Source organism: Podarcis vaucheri (assembly GCF_965113315.1).
Source record: "Podarcis vaucheri genome assembly, chromosome: 4".
In the NCBI taxonomy this organism is placed as follows: domain Eukaryota; kingdom Metazoa; phylum Chordata; class Lepidosauria; order Squamata; family Lacertidae; genus Podarcis; species Podarcis vaucheri.
The window spans coordinates 9797204-9817217 of NC_138762.1; the positions used below are offsets into that span (position 1 = coordinate 9797204).

Here is a 20014-nt window from a genome sequence, read left to right on the forward strand (position 1 = left end):
GTGAATCCACTCTGGCTCCAGAGGTGGTTGAAGAATCAGTGCCTACAGGTGAGTCTCCCCCTGGGCCCAGTAACCCTTCAGCCTCTCCTGAACTGCAGAGGCTCAGGACAGAGAGGCGAAGGGAACTGGTTTCTCCCAGGATGAGTGCTCGCCTTAAGGCCAGGAGAGGTGGGTCTCCTGGGGGCCGGGACCGCCCCTGGCCTCAAAGAAGATAAAGGCCAGTCAGCCCGGTCCCAGGTTGCGGGAGCAACGTCGTTGTTGAGTACCTGTTCCTGCCCGGACCCAGACCTGTTCTTCCGGAGTTCCTGTCCCCGCCCGGCTTCCTGCTTCGGAACCCGCCCCGCTCCTTGTGAACTGTTTCCAGGCGAGTGACCCAGGACCGGACTTTGACTACGCCAACGGTAACCTTCCCCCCGGGACCAGCACAGTGCAATGGGCTTTGAAGACACCCGAACTCAGGACGCAAGGGAGAAACGTGCTAAGAGGAAGGTATGCTTGGCAAACCCTCACCATGATCAATACCCGCCCAGAAACCAATGTCCCCACTGTGGAAGGATGTGTGGATCCAGAACTGGTCTCCACAGTCACTTATGGACTCACTGTTAAAACCGTGTTTATGGAAGACAATCTTACTTGGCTATGAGTGATCGCAGCAGCAGAAGAAGAAGAAGAAGAAGAAGAAGAAGAAGAAGAAGAAGAAGAAGAATGGGGGGTACGTGAGGTGTTCTGATAGAGCAACGCTCCAGATTTTATTAACCCCAGCCTCTATTGGTATATTAGAAGTTTCCTTCTAGTAAATCAGATTGTTAGTTGAGTTCCAACATGACAGTGATTGAGGAATGGAGTGATCATTCTGTGATGTTATGGCAGTGGGCAAAGCTGTGTTGTAACTTTTGAATACATGTGTTTTAATAATAAATAAATGAAAATTCTGGACAATGGTTTGGTCAGCAAATGACCACAAGACTTCAGCAACACCGCAAATGTGTCTACTAAATCTATGGGATGGTCAAGGCAAAGGTTTCAGCTCTCAGGAGCTCTTGACACTGGTGCTGGCGGCTGCCACAACCTCAACTGCCCCCAAACGGAAAACCTGACAAGACTTGATTGTTTTGCTTTGGTATAAAAATACGTGGAGTCGACATGTAGCTGACAAAAAATTATGCGTTGCCAAAGGCTCGGAGGGCCCTGAAAAATTCTGTGCCGTTTGGTGGGATTTTATCTTATGTACAGCAAATAAAGACACCAAGGATTCCCTTTTCACAATGCAATGCTTTCCTATTATTATTATTGTTGTTGTTGTTGTTGTTAAGTTGTGGGCGAACATATCAAACGACACAGCGATTTCTCCAAAGCAGCTCTTTATTTGTAAGCTGGAACAGAACTGAACTGAGGAGCTCAGTCAGCCTGCTTATATAGAGCTCCAGAACAATCGTAACTGTTGCAACTTTCTAAAACTATCCAATCACTGAACGTCACTTTCAATCCTTCATTTGCATAACTATCTACAGTATCCCTCTGCTGGCCCAGGGTGAGAACTTCAGTATATAACAATTACTATTTTATTTAATTTCTATACCACCCTATACCCGAAGGTGTCATAGTCTTAAGCCACCCAATACTGAGTCTTTTCCAAATAGGCAGTTCTGCTGCTATTATTTTTATTGAATTGATTTGTATTGCTTGATTGACCACTTTAATCAAAGCTTTAAAAACCACACACGTATAAATCATATGCCCCCCCCCCAAGAATCCTGAGAACTGTCATTTAACTATAATTCCCAGCCCCCTTAACAAAATTCAGTTGCTGAGATTCTTTGCAGAGGTACAGAACAGGCTTTAAATGCAGGGTTTGTACGCAGCCTACAACTTCCACCAGCCACAGCCAGCACAACTTTCGCTGCATTTCAGATTAAAGGAAGCCACGCGCGCACGCCATATGTTCCGGCTCTCCCTATTTACCAGGGAGAGAGAGACAGACTCTGTTTTCTGACTCAAGTCCCTAGTTGAACCTGCCTGTGTGTTATCACACGGAAACAGCGAAAATTGCCATTCTTCAAATCTCAGCCCCCTACTCAGATCCCAAGAGAGAGACAAAATGTGTGCTGAATTTCTAGACCCCATGTGTGCTATGTCAGCAGTGGTGGAGCAAGGTGGGTGTGGTCTGCCCCGGGTGTCACCTCCAAGGGGTGTGTGACAACATGCTGTGTGGTACCCAACGTCTGTGAGAGACACTGTTGGTTTTGCGTGTGCAGGCTTCCCGCTGTCAAAATGGTCCACCCGCTGACTGCCCCTCAGCTGTAGGGTGGCAGGCAGACTCCTAGTCACAAGGCACATGGTATCTGGCCAAAATCCTTCCCGCCACGGTGGTACCTATTTATCTGCTTGCACTGGCGTGCTTTCAAACTGCTAGGTTGGCAGGAGCAGGGACCGAGCAACGGAAGCTCACCCCGTCGTGGGGATTTGAACCGCCGACCTTCTGATCAGCCAGCCCAAGAGGCTCAGTGGTTTGGATGCCAAGCAACCATGTGTGTGTAAATAATTAAGGTTGTGCTGGGTTCAAATGATGAGACAACCTGGGTCGATTCTTTGCATTGCCTTATGATCCCATGTTTCTTTAGCTCAGGGGTGGGGAATCACACCCCTGGGATCTAAATGCGGCCCTTGAGGCCCGTCTCTGCGGCCCTTGGGCCTTTCCTTAGGCCACACCCAACACCACCCTCCTCCTTGGGTGTTTTTGCCTAGCTGAAATGTGCCCTTGAACAATGCCTCTTCGTTCTTGGATGGGGGGAGGATGCTCCCAATTTTGCCTCTGGCCCTGATTGCCACTTGCATGCGGCCCCCACAATGCTCCCTGCAATAGGATGCTGCCCTTCGGCTGGAAAATAAAACCTCCCCTGCCCCGTGATCGGAACATTGCAGAATGACACCCAATGGATCGGCAAACCTTCAGACTTTGCGATAAGGCGTAATCTTATCAGGAAGCCCGGCAGCAGGGACTTAGCTCCAGATCAGGTGCCATCAGCCTTTGACCATCAAAGGTGGCAAAGGCATTAGGTGGCTAAACGGCACATGAGTGTGTGAGCTACATGCGCCACCAAGCAGATAAGAGCTGCCCTTATATCATGTGGCCTTGCCCTTGCAGCAGCGAGGCTTTGCCATGGGTGTGTGTGTGTGTGTGCAAGGCAGGGAGCAGAGGTGAAATAGGAGGGTGCTGCCCCCCACTCCTGCTGTTGCACTGCACCCCCAGTGCTCCCCCCCACCCGGGAAAATAGGTGCCAGAACGCATCATGCAATTGTTACAGTAAGTCACCAGGCTGCTTTAGAGAACTGGGCAAAAACAAACAAGATGAATTTTAACAGGGAGAAAGGTAAAGTATTGCACTTGGGGGGGGGGGAAATGAGAGGCACAAATACAAAATGTGTGACACCTGGCTTGAGAGCAGTACATGTGAAAAGGATCTAGGAGTCTTGGTTGACCACAAACTTGACATGAGTCAACAGTGTGACGCGGCAGCTAAACAAGCCAATGTAATTCTGGGCTGCATCAATAGGAGTATAGCATCTAGATCAAGGGAAGTAATAGTGCCACTGTATTCTGCTCTGGTCAGACCTCACCTGGAGTACTGTGTCCAGTTCTGGGCACCACAGTTCAAGAAGGACACTGACAAACTGGAACGTGTCCAGAGGAGGGCAACCAAAATGGTCAAAGGCCTGGAAACGATGCCTTATGAGAAACGGCTAAGGGAGCTGGGCATGTTTAGCCTGGAGAAGAGGAGGTTAAGGGGTGATATGATAGCCATGTTCAAATATATAAAAGGATGTCACATAGAGGAGGGAGAAAGGTTGTTTTCTGCTGCTCCAGAGAAGCGGACATGGAGCAATGGATCCAAACTACAAGAAAGAAGATTCCACCTAAACATTAGGAAGAACTTCCTGACAGTAAGAGCTGTTCGACAGTGGAATTTGCTGCCAAGGAGTGTGGTGGAGTCTCCTACTTTGGAGGTCTTTAAGCAGAGGCTTGACAACCATATGTCAGGAGTGCTCTGATGGTGTTTCCTGCTTGGCAGGGGGTTGGACTCGATGGCCCTTGTGGTCTCTTCCAACTCTATGATTCTATGATTCTGTGATTCTATGCTTTTGCCACCTGCGGAAGTGCTAAAAACTACAGCAAGCTGTCTCTCTAGCTGGTCTGAGAGTTGCCCCTGGTTCTAGTGCAGGTCAAATAATTAAATCCATTGATAATAATGATAATGAGATTTATTCCCCAGCCACTCTGGGCGGTCCCCAACAGAATATTAAAAACACCATAAAACATCAAACATTAAAAACTTCCCTAAGTGCGGGTGGTGCTGTGGTCTAAACTACATGCCAGTGCAAGTAGATAAATAGGTATCACTGCAGCAGGAAGGTAAACAGCATCTCTGTGCACTCAGATTTCCGCCACGGGTTTCCGTTGCGCCAGAAGCGGTTTAGTCATGCTGGCCACATTACCCGGAAAAATGTCTGTGGACAAACACCGGATCCCTCGGCCTGAAAGCAAGAAGAGCGCTGGAACCCCATAGTCGCCTTTGACTTGACTTCACTGTCCAGGGGTCCTTTACCTTTACCTTTACCGCTCCCACCTAGAAACTGCATTATACAGAGTCAAACCCTTGCTCCATCTTGCACATTGGCAGCTACTGACAGCAGCTCTCCATGGTTTCTGGCAGGGGGTCTCTCCTAGCTCTCCTTGGAGATCCCGGGGATTGAACCTGAGACCTTCTGCTTCCAGGGCGGATGCTCTTCCACTGAGCTATGGCCCTTTCACCCATTGATGTCTGTAGGAAGGCTGCTGTCCAAGCAGCAGTAGACACAGCCCTGCCCACTGTTGCTCCCAGGGAAGGGGTACAGTGGTCCCTTGGTTCTCAAACTTAGTCTGTTCTAGAAGTCTGTTCCAAAACCAAAGCATTCCAAAACCAAGGCGTGCTTTCCAATAGAAATTAATGCAAAATGGATTACAGTGGTACCTCTGGTTACGTACTTAATTCGTTCTGGGGGTCCGTTCTTAACCTGAAACTGTTCTTAACCTGAAGAACCACTTTAGCTAATGGGGCCTCCCACTGCTGCCGCGCCACTGGAGCACGATTTCTGTTCTCATCCTGAAGTAAAGTTCTTAACCTGAAGCACTATTTCTGGGTTAGCCTGTTATCTGAAGCGTATGTAACCTGAAGCGTATGTAACCTGAGGTACCACTGTAATCTGTTCCAGAGATTTAAAAACAACCCCTAAAACGGCAATTTGACATGATTTTTACTATCTAACGAGACCATTGATCCATAAAATGAAACCAATAAAGAATGTACTGCAGTCACACAATCACTCAATCTGAACTGGGTTCCACAGAGTCACAAAAACAAAACAAAAAAGCCACGAAAACAAAAATGCAAAATAAATATCAGAAACAGACAGACCTCAGCGCAACACTGAAAACGGAAGCGTGGCACTCAGAACGGAGCCCGTTTGGCTTCCGAAAAGAGTTTGCAAACCGGAACACTTCCTTCTGGGTTTGCAGTGTTTGGGTTCCAAGTCATTTGAGTACCAAGGGGTTTCAGAACCAAGGTACCACTGTATTTAGAAGCAAGCTATGGCTGATCCTGAAGGCAGCATATAGCCGCTGTGGTGCTCATCTCGCTTTCAGGCCAAGGGAGCCGGCGTTTGTCCACAGACAGCATTCAGGGTCATGCGGCCAGCAGGACTAAATCACTTCTGGCACAACAGGACACTGTGCCAGAAACCAAAACGCACAGAAACACAGTTTAGCTTCCCGCTGCAGTGGTACCTATTTATCTACTCGTACTGGTGTGCTTTCAAACTGCTAGGTTGGCAGGAGCTGGGACAGAGCAATGGGAGCTCACTCCGTTGTGCAGATTCGAACCACTGACCTTCTGATCGGCAAGCCCGAGAAGCTCAGTGGTTTAGACCATAGCACCACCCACATCAAATTGGTGGTAACACCTTGAACTTGGCATGGTAGAAAATCGGCAACCCGTGCAGGTCTCTGAGCACAGGTGTTGTAGGCAGACAAGGCCTCACACCTGTCAGCAATTGTGCTGCAGCATTCTGCAGAGCTGCAAGGGCCAGCTGAGAAGTTGGCAACCCTGCACACATGGGAGAAGACACCCTCCAGCAGCCACGGGTCACAGCACTGCATTACTTTCTCCTCCTGTTCCTTGATGGAGTTTCAGCCGGACAAAGCCCCGTTTGCCGGGAGATGCGTCTTGCGAGAGTCTTTTTTACCCTCCTGCCGTCTGCGGATACAAGAGGCTCTTCTGTTGGACTGACAAACAAAAGGTCTGTTGGTACTTGTTTCTTCTGTATTAAGGGAACATAGAAGCCTTGCAGATGCCTCAGACGATTGTTAGGGCCACAAAGAACTCCCTGAACAGACTGGCGGGGAGGATGGAGCAATGTGGAGCCGGAAGATTTACATTGTCTCCTAAATGGAGGCATCCCTCCTGTTCTGCATTATGCCTCCTCTGAAGCAAGTCCCACAGAGCCCAGTGGACTTTACGCTCGAGAAAATATGAGCACTTCACCAGGGCAAAACCTAGAGGATTCAGATGCAAAATCTTTCCAATGACATTTTTTTTTAATTGAAAACATTTCAAACAAAAGAAAGTGAAAAACAAACGGAAAAATAAATAAAAGTGTATAAATACACACACACATCACACCACACCATAATTCTACACATGCTTATCTAATACTGATATTGATCCACTGGAAAGAAAATCTATGCCCCTCCTTTCATTGATGGATGAAAGACATGGCAACTCTTGCAACATGTTTAGGGAAGTTTAAAGGTAAAGGTAAAGGGACCCCTGACCATTAGGTCCAGTCATGGCTGAATTTGGGGTTCCGGCGCTCATCTTGCTTTATTGGCCGAGGGAGCCGGCGTACAGCTTCCGGGTCATGTGGCCAGCAGGACTAAGCCGCTTCTGGCGAACCAGAGCAACGCACGGAAACGCCATTTACCTTCCCGCCGGAGTGGTACCTATTTACAGGAGCTCACCCCGTCACGGGGATTCGAACCGCCGACCTTCTTTTTTAAAATAATAATAATAATTTTTATTAACAGGCCAGTCACATCACATTATCCAAATCACATTAGTTCCAAATTATACAGCCAAATTTTAAAATTTTTTTGGGTACCCATACATCAAGCTCCACACGAGTCCAAAACTCTGAACAAGTCCAAACATCACTTATATTACTGCTTTAATTAGACAGTTCTATGCAGTTCAGTCTAGATAGTCCTTTATTACTTCCTTTCTCTTCTTGTTGTTATCGTATATTCCTTTCTTTGCAATCTCTGATAATTTTCACAAGCAGATTGAAAACAGGCATCCTCTGTGTGGGTTTTGTACTCTTCAAAGATCATATCACTCAGGGACAGCCTCTGTTCAACGCTTCCATAAAAAATTAATCTTCGGTCTGTCCTTTACTTTTCTCAGGCTTGCCAAATAAACCAAATGAATCAGGAGGTTCTGTCAGGTCAAGCTTGAGTTCCAACATTCCTTCTCTTTCGAACGATCCTGATTCTCCTCCCCCTGTCCTTCTTTCTCCGGCAAGCCTGTCTTGGCGAGACGCCATTTTTTAACTGCGTCATAAAACTTTCCCACTTTCTCACCGTTCACCAATCCTCTCTCCTGTTATAATCCATCTCACACAGTTCTTGAATTCCTGCTTGTGATTAATAAAAATGCAACGATCTTATTTCTATTTGGGGTGAAGGGTTATTAATATCACATTGTGCAAAGAAAAAAAAAGTTTTTTTCCTCCACCCCCCCTTCATTCCAAACATACAGTCTCCTAGTGGTAATTCATCAGAAGATTTACTTATCCATCCGTCACTCCCGATCACAGAGATCCATAAATCAGCAGTCTTATCTCTCGAACATTACTTGATGTATGTGCTTCAGCTTCATTCCAATCATATGTTTCCAATTATAATTCCGAGCTGAAGCTAACCAGCACGCGCTAATTGGAATCGGCGTCAGGAAGATCTGACTTCACCGAGGGCTCGGATCAGGGGGTGCATTGTGAACACCGCTGGCAAGGCAGCGCCCCCCCCCGTCTCCTGGGGGGGGAGGAAGACAGCATATTTCCCATAGCAGCCCCTTAATTACCTCGTATGGGTCAGAGAGATGTTATTGTCGGCCATCTTCCAACGCGCCACCTGGTGGCCCCCCGAACCGCCGACCTTCTGATCGGCAAGCCCTAGGCTCTGTGGTTTAACCCACAGCGCCACCCGTGTCCCACTCTGCTTCTAAATATACCTGCTGCCTCAAGGGATATCTTCAAGAGAAGACAAGGCAAAGAAGTCAACCCTACACAGTGTTACGGAAAAGGAGCAATGTGGCAGCGAGCTGCAGCTGGCTGGAAAGCAAAACAGGAAGTGAATGTTTGGGACTGTACCGTGGGAACAAAGGGGCAGTCTATTCACTGTGCTGAGCACCGGATTTAGCTCAGAGTGTACTTTGACCTGTACAGGAAGTACAGGAGGTGGATTTTGTCTCTCTGCTGTTGGAGTCTGAAGAGAGCAGACGCGTTTCTCTGTAATGCTGCAAAGACAGAAATAAAGGCATGTAAATACGTTTCTGTCTATCTCTTCCCCCTCCCTGGGGGGAGCAGGGAGCAGGGAAGAGTGGTGTGTTCTTCTCACGCTTGAGGAGGATCGCTGATCGTGACCTAGCCTGTATCCTGCCGGGAAACGCAGACAGGGAGGTCAACAAGGAGATCAAGCTGGGTGCCTGGAGAGTGGCCAGTTTCTCCTGATAAGGCTTAATTTCCAACATCAGATCCAGAGCTAAGTCCCTAAGGCGGTTGGGTGGCCTTCTGATCGGCAAGCCCAAGAGCATGGGTAGGCAAACTAAGGCCTGGGGGCCGGATCTGGCCCAATCGCCTTCTAAATCCAACCCGCAGACAGTCCAGGAATCAGCATGTTTTTACATGAGTAGAATGTGTCCTTTTATTTAAAATGCATCTCTGGGTTATGTGTGGGGCATAGGAATGCGTTCATTTCCCCCAAAAAAATTTAGTCCTGCCCCCCACAAGCTCTGAGGGACAGTGGACTGACCCCCTGCTGAAAAAGTTTGCTGACCCCTGCCCAAGACGCTCAGTGGTTTAGCTGGACTAGACAGGCCTCTGCAAGACTCTCTCTGCGCATTGGGCTTCGCTACCTTTCTTAAATCAAAGTTTCCTAATGCACACTGGAACACTTGATCCGTTCCATGGGATAGGCGTAATCCACTCCCACATTAATTGCTCCCTGCAAACCACTCCTTTAATTCTGCGTCAGCAGAGACTTTGCTCTTTCCCATTTCCTTCGCTCGTCTGTGGAGAGTCCTTTGCCATCCAGTTTGAAGCCACGCGCCGCAATGAAGGTCGAATTTGCTCCCCGCTCCATCCCTTTAGAAAGGAGGCTCCAGACGGCTTCCGTTCTCCAGTGGGTCTTCAGTTTCCTGGGTCTAGGTAAAACAAAACAAAACCCTACTAAATATTTGATTCAAGCAGGTAGCTGTGTTGGTCTGCTGTAGTCGAAATAAATTAAAACAATTCTTTAAGAAGATAGTTAAAAAGACTCTTCTTAAAAACTCCTTTAAAAGAACCAAGTCTTCAAAAAAGTTATATGATCTAAGAAAGTCTTTAAAAGAATCCTTCCAAAAGAATTTAAAAATTATAAAGTAGCACCTTAGAGACCAACTGAGTAGTTTTATGTCTAAGCTTTCGTGTGCATGCACACTTTTTAGACACGTATCTGAGGTATTTGAAGAAGTGTGCAAGCACACAGAAGCTTATAAACAGAACAAACTTAGTTGGTCTCTAAGGAGCTACCGGACAGTTTTTTAATTTATGTAGATAACACAGACAGTCTTTACTTGGACTTTGTTATTTTAACCCACATGCAACTGTACTCATTCTACTTTATAGTTTTGTTTCTCATCAGATGGCCTCATCTGACGGTATCTGCATGCACACAAAAGCTTATACCTAAAACAACTGTACTCGGTGCTACATTATAATTTTTAAATTCTTTTGGAAGGATTCTTTTACAGACTTTCTTAGATCATACAACTTTTTTGAAGACTTGATTCCTTTAATGGAGTTTTTAAGAAGAGTCTTTTTAACTGTCTTCTTAAAGAATTGTTTTAAGTTATTTCGACTACTAAATATTTCTGAGACACTGCCAGTTTGATCCTAACCACATCTACTCAGAAGTCAGTCCTACTTGAATTCAGTGGGTTTTGCCTAGGGAAGTGGGGTTAGGAATGCAGCCGTAGCCATTTTGCTTAACTAGATCACAACAGCAGGTGGGAACAGGACAGTGATCTTGCTGGAAAGAGTCCCATGAAGTTCTCTAAATGAACTTCTTTTCACCCATAGGAGATGGAGAGGTTCGTATTCCTGACTTAGCAACAATGGTTTGCATGGCAGCCTTTCTGTGCCGCCGTGCGCAAACAGCAAGATCTGTAGGTTTCTTACTGGTCTGACTCCTTGAGAAATCCCCCAACACGAAGAGAATTAGTAGGCAGGGCACATATTTGTATCGCATTTCTAGGTGCTACTCTGTATTTACAGATGCCTCAGGAAGATCAGAGTGGTGCGTGCCTGCGGTAGTACTGTTCTTAATATGTATTTGTTTACACCCCGCCTTTGCTCCTGGCAGGATTAGCACCGTATTTTGCAGTGCACTAAGACAACCTAAGCTAAGGTGGTTTTCTTCTCTAACTAGGACAGAGATTTCCAAACTTCTCTTGTCAGTGGCACACTTTTTTAGATATGCATCAATTTGCAACACAGTAGTAGCAAACCGGAGGTTAAACTAATTCTTCTTTGGCGATCTCTCGTAGTCAAGTAAGATTGTCTTCCATAAACACAGTTTTAACATTGAGTCCACAAGTGACTATGGAGGCCAATTCTGGACCCACACGTCCTTCCACAGTGGGGACATTGGTTTCCGGGCGGGAGTTGATCATGTTGTGTATTTACCAAGCATGCCTTCCTCTTAGCACGTTTCTCCCTTTTGTCCTGAGTTCGAGTGTCTTCAAAGCTCATGACACCTTTGGTAAAAGCTGTTCTCCAATTGCAGCACTCGCAGGCCAGTGTTTCCCAGTTGTTGGTGTTTATGTCACATTTTTAAAGATTGGCCTTGAGAGAGTCTTTAAACCTCTTTTGTTAACCAGCAGCATTACGCTTTCCACTTTTAAGTTCGGAATTGAGCAGTTGCTTTGGAAGACGATAATCAGGCATCCGCACAATACGACCAGACCCCTATCTAGCCCCGTGAGGATCGTTTGTACAACACACCGACACACTAACGTGTTGTGACACACAGAAACTCTGAACTAGGGGCCGGTCTCCAACTCCAGCTACCCCTTTGTCCTTCCCAACTGCTATCCCTTTTCCTCAGTGTCCGGGCAGAACGATGGGGGTGGAGACGCTCCTTCAGATATACTGGACCGAGGCCCTTTAGGGCTTTCAAGGTCAGCACCAACACTTTGAATTGTGCTCGGAAACGTACTGGGAGCCAATGAAGATCTTTCAGGACGGGTGTTATGTGGTCTTGGGGGCCGCTCCCAGTCACCAGTCTAGCTGCCGCATTCTGGATTAGTTGTAGTTTCCAGGTCACCTTCAAAGGTAGCCCCACGTAGAGCGCATGGCAGTAGTCCAAGCGGGAGATAACCAGGGCATGCACCACTCTGGCGAGACAGTCTGATTGAGCAACCCTCTCTGATGTTCTTCTCTACCATGGCATTATGACAGGGACGGAGGAGGAGATGATGGAGGAGGATGGAGAGATGGAGGAGGGCATCTCCTGTGCAGGTTAAAACTAAGTTTCCGAGCACAATTCAAAGTGTTGGTGCTGACCTTTAAAGCCCTAAACGGCCTTGGTCCTGTATACCTGAAGGAGCGTCTCCACCCCCATCGTTCAGCCCGGACACTGAGATCCAGCGCCGAGGGCCTTCTGGCAGTTCCCTCATTGCGAGAAGTGAGGCTACAGGGAACCAGGCAGAGGGCCTTCTCGGTAGTGGCGCCCGCCCTGTGGAACGCCCTCCCGTCAGATGTCAAAGAGATAAATAATTACCTGACATTCAGAAGACATCTTAAGGCAGCCCTGTTCAGGGAAGTTTTTAATATGTAACGCTGTACTGTTTTTAACACGGATTGGGAGCCGCCCAGAGTGGCTGGGGAAACTCAGCCAGATGGGCGGGGTATAAATAATAAATTATTATTATTATTAGTAGTAGTAGTAGTAGTAAGCGGGTAGAAGCAGACTGAGGTTCATAGGGCTGTGTCTTGTGGTCCGAATGGACGAGCATCCCCCAAGTGAGGGCAGGTTTCGTTTACTTAAATCCTACACTTGATCTTAGCCAAAAGGCTGAGAAGTGATAAGATCGAGTAGTATCTAGTGTAGGATTTAAGCAAACGAAACCTGCCCTCACTCGGGGGATGCCTGTCCATTCGGACCACTGAGACACACGCAGTCTGTAGTCCGCTGGCAGTAGGAGTACAATATGGGCATGTCTTTAAGTTAACACCTTACATTAAAAACCTGACAGTACCAAATTATCGAAGGCTTTTCACCAAAGCCAGACTCAACGCCTTTCCTTCTGCAGTGTTGGATGGCAGGTTGAGAGGAGTTCCCTACCAAGACAGACTTTGCTCGCGTGCTCAAGGTATCGATTCTATAAAACGTATTTTGCTGCACTGTGCGAAATATGAGCAAGCCAGGGCTGAACTGATATTACCCTTGCTGGTACCTTCCCTGGGAAAATCAGAGGCTCACTATGTCAGGTTCCTATTGGAAGACCAGACAAATGCTAGAACATTAGCACTGGCAAAGTTTTTATCGGTGGTTGCAAGAACCAATGATCCCTATATTCTGAACAACATGCTTGTTTAACCTGGAGGTAGGCTGTCTGAATTGTGCATTGCTTTGTAACGATTTGTTGGGTCTCTGGACCATAATAAAGATTGATTGAATAAATTCTACACACTGAGCACCTGCTAAAGGTGAACTCCGCCCCATCTGAAAAATGAGAGTCCTATGTGGCCAACAGACCACTTTTTGACTGTGAGCTCAGACAGTTGGAAGTTAAGAATCTGATGCCTCGTTGTAGAGGAAATCATTCGTTGTGGTGCAACAGAGCAATGTTTCACGCTGGCCAATATTGAGTGGTGGGGAGAGGAGATGCTTGCAGTTTCCAAGGCGACAAGTTAGGGAGAGGAAAGTAGTGGCTTAGGAATCTCGTAGGTGTACGGAGTGTTTTCCGGAGGAAACGGAATGAGGCAGCAGGGGAGAAAACAAACTGAACAGTGGATGGGGTCAGGTGGATCTAGCCCAGCGATGTGATCCCAAGCATGGGTCTGCTAGGGTCCCAATGATGGCATTACCCCTCCCATGCAATATTCCACCCAGGAAAGTGATACAGTTCATGTCTAGGGATGCGGAAGCAGCTGTGGACCAGATCATTCCCTCTCTTCCCTTTGCAGGCCCTGATCTGGCCACAGTGATCCATGCGACGGTCACCTCCAGGCTTGATTATTGTAACTCACTCTACGTGGGGCTGCCCTTGAAACTGACCCAGAAACTCCAGCGGGTGCAGAATGCTGCGGTGAGACTCCTTACGGGGTCCTTACCCCGGGATCACATTCACCCGGTGCTTTACCAACTGCACTGGCTCCTGGTGGAGTACAGGGTCAGGCTTAAGGTGCTGGTTTTGATTTTTAATCAAAACTAGACTCTATGCGGTCTAGGACCCACGTATCTACGGGACTGCCCCTCCTGGTATGCCCCATGGAGGACCTTAAGGTCCACAGATGACAACATTTTGGAGGTCCCAAGTCACAAGGTGGTTAGGTTGGTCTCAGCTAGGGCCAGGGCCTTTTCAGTACTGGCCCCGACGTGGTGGAATGCTCTGTCACAAGAGACCAGGGCCCTGCGGGACTTGACATTTTTCCGCAGGGCCTGCAAGACAGAGCTGTTCCACCTGGCCTTTGGTTTGGACTCGGTCTGACTATAATGTTTCCCTCCCCTTATGGTTTTTGACTTTTAAAATGAGGCTGCATTTTAAATTGCATTTTAACCTGTATTTTAAATTGTTTTTTTCTTATTATTTTTTACTGAAATTTTATTGGTGTTAGCTGCCCTGAGCCCGGCTCTGGCTGGGGAGGGTGGGGTATAAATAAAATGTGTTGTTGTTGTTGTTGTTGTTGTTGTCGTCGTCGTCGTCCCACCCCCTGTCCATCCCTGGATGTCACAGTGACACAGGGCAACACATTTTTTGCCTGTGCGATCGGCTGACCATTGGGACTTGCAAACCCCATTCAGCCCAGCTGCGCCTTTACCTGCCCCAAACAGCATGGGGTCAGGATGCTTAGAAGATTGTCTCACCCCTTATATGCCCAAATCAAGCGCTCTGCAGGTGAGGGCCTCCTGCGGATACCAGCCTATCATCAGGAGGTCCGTTCCACACAATGTAGGAATCAGGTTTTAGTGTGGTGGCCTGCCCTTTGGAACTCCCCTCCCCTTGAATATTAGGCAGGTGCCATCTAGGTAAAAGGTAAAGGACCCCAGGATGGTTTAAGTCCAGTCAAAGGCGACTATGTGGTTGCGGCACTCATCTTGTTTTCAGGCCGAGGGAGCCAGCGTTTGTCTACAGTCGGCTTTCCAGGTCATGTGGCCAGCAGGACTAAACCGTTTCTGACGCAATTGAACACCATGCCGGAAACCAGAGCGCACGGAAACGTTGTTAACCTTCCCGCCGCAGCGGTACCTATTTATCTACTTGCACTGGCGTGCTTTCAAACTGCTAGGTTGGCAGGAGCTAGGACAGAGCAACGGGAGCTCACTCCGTTGTGGGGATTTGAACCGCCAGCCTTCCGATCGGCAAGCCCAAGAGGCTCAGTAGTTTAGACCACAGCACCACCTGCGTCCCTCAGGTGCCATCTCTAACCATCGTGGCTGGCCACCATTGCTAGCTCTCTCCTCCATGAATTTCACCTGTCTGGACTGTGTCCTCGAAATTTGGAAATGTTTCTTGCTTGCCTGGATAGAGAGAGGGTTTGACAAATGTCTCTGCAGTCTAGCCTATTCTACCCAAGTAAAATAATAATACAGTCTTACCTTGGAAGTTGAACGGAATCCATTCCGGAAGTCTGTTCAATTTCCAAAACTTTCGGAAACCAAAGCATGGCTTCTGATTGGCTGCAGGAAGCTCCTGCAGCCAATTGGAAGCCACGGAAGCCCTGTCAGACATTCAGCTTCCAAAAGAACGTTCGAGAACTGGGACATTCACTTCTGGGTTTCCATCGTTTGGGAGCTGATTTGTTCAGGAGCCAAGGAGTTTGAGATCCAAGGTTGTTGTTGTTGTTGTTTAGTCGTTTAGTCGTGTCCGACTCTTCATGACCCCATGGACCAGGGCACGCCAGGCACTCCTGTCTTCCACTGCCTCCCGCAGTTTGGTCAAACTCATGCTGGTAGCTTCGAGAACACTGTCCCACCATCTCGTCCTCTGTCTCCTTGTGACCTCCATCTTTCCCAACATCAGGGTCTTTTCCAGGGAGTCTTCTCTTCTCATGAGGTGGCCAAAGTCTTGGAGCCTCAGCTTCAGGATCTGTCCTTCCAGTGAGCACTCAGGGCTGATTTCCTTCAGAATGGATCGGTTTGATCTTCTTGCAGTCCATGGGACTCTCAAGAGTCTCCTCCAGCACCATAATTCAAAAGCACCAATTCTTCAGCAATCAGGCTTTTTTATGGTCCAGCTCTCACTTCCATACATCACTACTGGGAAAAGGAATTTGTTCATTTCCTCACCCCAAAAATTTAGTCCGGTCCACCACAAGCTCTGAGGGACAGTAGACCGGCCCCCTGCTGAAAAAATTTGATGACCCCTACCCAAGAGGCTCAGTGGTTTAGACCACGTGCTGGACTAGACAGGCTTGGCTACCTTTCTTAAATCAATGCACACAGGAACACTTGATCCGTGTTTCCTAATGCACACTGGAGCTCTTGATCCATTCCATGGGATAGGCGTAATCCACTCCCACGTTAATAGCTCCCTGCAAACGACTCCTTTAATTCTGCGTCAGCAGAGACTTTGCTCTTTCCCATTTCCTTCGCTCGTCCGTTGAGAGTCCTTTGCCATCCAGTTTGAAGCCACGCGCCGCAATGAAGGTCGAATTTGCTCCCCGCTCCATCCCTTTAGAAAGGAGGCTCCAGACGGCTTCTGTTCTCCAGTGCGTCTTCAGTTTCCTGGGTCTAGGTAAAACAAAACAAAACCCTACTAAATATTTGATTCAAGCAGGTAACTGTGTTGGTCTGCTGTAGTCGAAATAAATTAAAACAATTCTTTAAGAAGATAGTTAAAAAGACTCTTCTTAAAAACTCCTTTAAAAGAACCAAGTCTTCAAAAAAGTTATATGATCTAAGAAAGTCTTTAAAAGAATCCTTCCAAAAGAATTTAAAAATTATAAGGTAGCACCTTAGAGACCAACTGAGTAGTTTTATGTATAAGCTTTCGTGTGCATGCACACTTTTTAGACACGTATCTGAGGTATTTGAAGAAGTGTGCAAGCACACAGAAGCTTATACACAGAACAAACTTAGTTGGTCTCAATTTTTTAATTTATGTAGATAACACAGTCTTTACTTAGACTTTGTTATTTTAACCCACATGCAACTGTACTCATTCTACTTTATAGTTTTGTTTCTCATTAGATAGCCTCATCTTACGGTATCTGCATGTACACGAAAGCTTATACCTAAAACTACTGTACTCAGTTGGCGCTACACTATAATTTTTAAATTCTTTTGGAAAGTCTTCTTTTAAAGACTTTCTTAGATCGTATAACTTTTTTCAAGACTTGATTCTTTTAATGGAGTTCTTAGGTTTTTAAGAAGAGTCTTTTTAACTATCTTCTTAAAGAATTCCCGTAGCCATTTTGCTTAACTAGATCACAACAGCAGGTGGGAACAGGACAGTGATCTTGCTGGAAAGAGTCCCATGAAGTTCTCTAAATGAACTTCTTTTCACCCATAGGAGATGGAGAGGTTCTTATTCCTGACTTAGCAACAACGGTTTGCATGGCAGCCTTTCTGTGCCGCCGTGCGCAAACAGCAAGATCTGTAGGTTTCTTACTGGTCTGACTCCTTGAGAAATCCCCCAACACGAAGAGAATTAGTAGGCAGGGCACATATTTGTATCACATTTCTAGGTGCTACTCTGTATTTACAGATGCCTCAGGAAGATCAGAGTGGTGCGTGCCTGCGGTAGTACTGTTCTTAATATATATTTGTTTACACCCCGCCTTTGCTCCTGGCAGGATTAGCACCGTATTTTGCAGTGCACTAAGACAACCTAAGCTAAGGTGGTTTTCTTCTCTAACTAGGACAGAGATTTCCAAACGTCTCATGTCAGTGGCACACTTTTTTAGACATGCATCATTTTGTGACACAGTACAGTGGTACCTCAGGTGAAGTACTTAATTCATTCCAGAGGTCCGTTCTTAACCTGAAACTGTTCTTAACCTGAAGCACCACTTTAGCTAATGGGGCCTCCCGCTGCCGCTACGCCGCCACCATGCGATTTCTGTTCTCATCCTGAAGCAAAGTTCTTAACCTGAGGTACTATTTCTGGGTTAGTGGAGTCTGTAATCTGAAGCGTATGTAACCTGAAGCGTATGTAACCTGAGGTACCACTGTAATAGCAAACTGGAGGTTAAACTTCTTCTTTGGCGATCACTCGTAGTCAAGTAAGATTGTCTTCCATAAACACAGGTTTAAAGGTGAGTCCACAAGTGACTGTGGATCCATACGTCCTTCTACAGTGGGGACATTGATTTCCGGGTAGGAGTTAATCACGGTGTGGATTTGCCAAGCATGCCTTCCTCTTAGCATGTTTCTCCCTTGCGTCCTGAGTTCGAGTGTCTTCAAAGCTCATGACACCTTTGGTAAAGGCTGTTCTCCAACTGGAGCGCTCGCAGGCCACTGTTTCCCAGTTGTTGGTGTTTTTGCTATATTTTTAAAGATTTGCCTTGAGTCTTGAAACCTCTTTTGTTGACCACCAGCATTACAGTTTCCATTTTTAAGTTGGGAATAGAGTAGTTGCTTTGGAAGACAATAATCAGACATCGGAACAACATGACCAAACCCCTATCTATCCCCGTGGGCTTCGTGAGGACACGCCGACACACTAATGTGTTGTGACACACAGAAAGCTCTGAACTAGGGGCCGCCACGCCAGCTTGTTCCAGTCTCCAACCCCAGCTACCCCTTTGTCCTTCCCCACCGCTACCCCTTATCCCAGTACAATTTTTTATTAATTTTTTCCAAACATTTTCACAAGGATCTTCATATCATTACATAGTTTGATAAATGGACTTCCCGTCTCCACAGTGCTTTTACTCAAACCTTCCTCACTGCATTATATCTCTTACAAAAAGGTTTCTCTATTACCGTTATTCTATCGTTTTTCTTCCACCGCTTTCATCTCGAATCCTGCCCGCAATTTCATTTGACTATAGTGGTGTTGTTGTTTTTTAATAGTCCATGAAATGTCTCCATCCTTCTACTAAAAAGTTCCCCATTTTGATCTCTCAGTTTCGCTGTCAGCTTTGCCATTTCTGCATAGCCCATTGCTTTCAAAAGCCGCACTCCTCCTTCGTTGCAACCTGCTCTCCTTTCCGTTTCTGTGCATATAATATTCTGACTACTGTTGTCACATACAGGACCCCCTCTTCTTTACACCTCGCCCACCCCCTCGGTTACCCCCCCAGCTCACCCCACCCCTTTTTGCTTCAGGCCCCTCCCACTCACACCCCAAGTCCCCACCCCTTTTAAAAGAAGGTGACGGTGTTTCACACAGCGGTTTGCTAAACCTCCGTATTAAGAACCTCCACCCTCCCTTAAACATTGCTGAAGTGCTTTAAACGGGTTTCCTCAACTATAGGATGCTGAACGAAATGAATTAACGTATTTTTCGCTCGATAACACGCACCCGACTATAACACGCGCATAGTTTTTAGAGGAGGAAAACAAGAAAAAATATTCTATTTTTTAATAAGATATTCATTGAAATTTTCAAAGTATTACAAAATAAAATAAAAGCAGTAGAAAGTACAAAATAAAAATAGTTAACAAAGTAGAAGCATCAAACATTAAAAACTTTGCTAAACAGGGCTGCCTTCAGATGTCTTCTAAAAGACAGATAGTTGTTTATTTCCTTGACATCTGATGGGAGGGGGTTCCACAGGGAGGGCGCCACTACCGAGAAGGCCCTCTGCCTTGTTCCCTGTAGCCTCTCTTCTCATAGGGAGGGAACCGCCAGAAGGCCCTCGGAGCTGGACCTCAGTGTCTGGGCAGAATGATGGGGGTGGAGACACTCCTTCAGGTATACTGGAACGAGGCCATTTAGGGCTTTCAAGTTCAGCACCAACACTTTGAATTGTGCTCGGAAACGTACTGGGAGCCAACGTAGGTCTTTCGGGACCAGTATTATATGGTCCCGGTGGCCACTCCCAGTCACCAGTCTAGCTGCCGCATTCTGGATTAATTGCAGTTTCCAGGTCACCTTCAAAGGTAGCCCCACGTAGAGCGCATGGCAGTAGTCCAAGCGAGAGATAACCAGGGCATGCACCACTCTGGCGAGACAGTCTGATTGAGCAGCCCTCTCTGATGTTCTTCTCTGCCATGGCATTATGACAGAGATGGAGGAGGAGATGATGGAGTAGGAAAGGGCATCTCCTGTGCAGGTTAAAACTAAGTAGGCAAGTGGAAGCCGACTGAGGTTCATAGGGCTGTGTCTTGTGGTCCAAATGGGCTGCCATCCACTGAGCGAGGGCACGTTTCGTTTGCTTAAATTCTACACACTGTGTACCTGCTAAAGGTGAACTCCGCCCCGTCTGAAAAATGAGAGTCCTATGTGGCCAGCAGACCACTTTTTGACTGTGAGCTCAGACAGTTAGAAGT

General features: G+C 46.9%; 1 protein-coding gene across 2 annotated transcripts in view; it reads left to right on the plus strand.

Annotated features, from left to right (window-relative positions):
- The first annotated feature begins 9378 nt into the window (after positions 1-9378).
- The window catches only part of MOGAT2 (monoacylglycerol O-acyltransferase 2), a 47563-nt gene continuing 36927 nt past the window's right edge, over positions 9379-20014 (plus strand). The window contains exon 1 of one of the 2 annotated variants that reach the window (XM_082219513.1): positions 9379-9516. In XM_082219513.1, the coding sequence (XP_082075639.1) occupies positions 9423-9516 (94 nt within the window). In that variant the 5' untranslated portion in view covers positions 9379-9422. Of the gene's footprint in view, positions 9517-16187; positions 16311-20014 lie in introns of those variants that run through there. The other variant, XM_082219512.1, reaches the window with a different exon arrangement.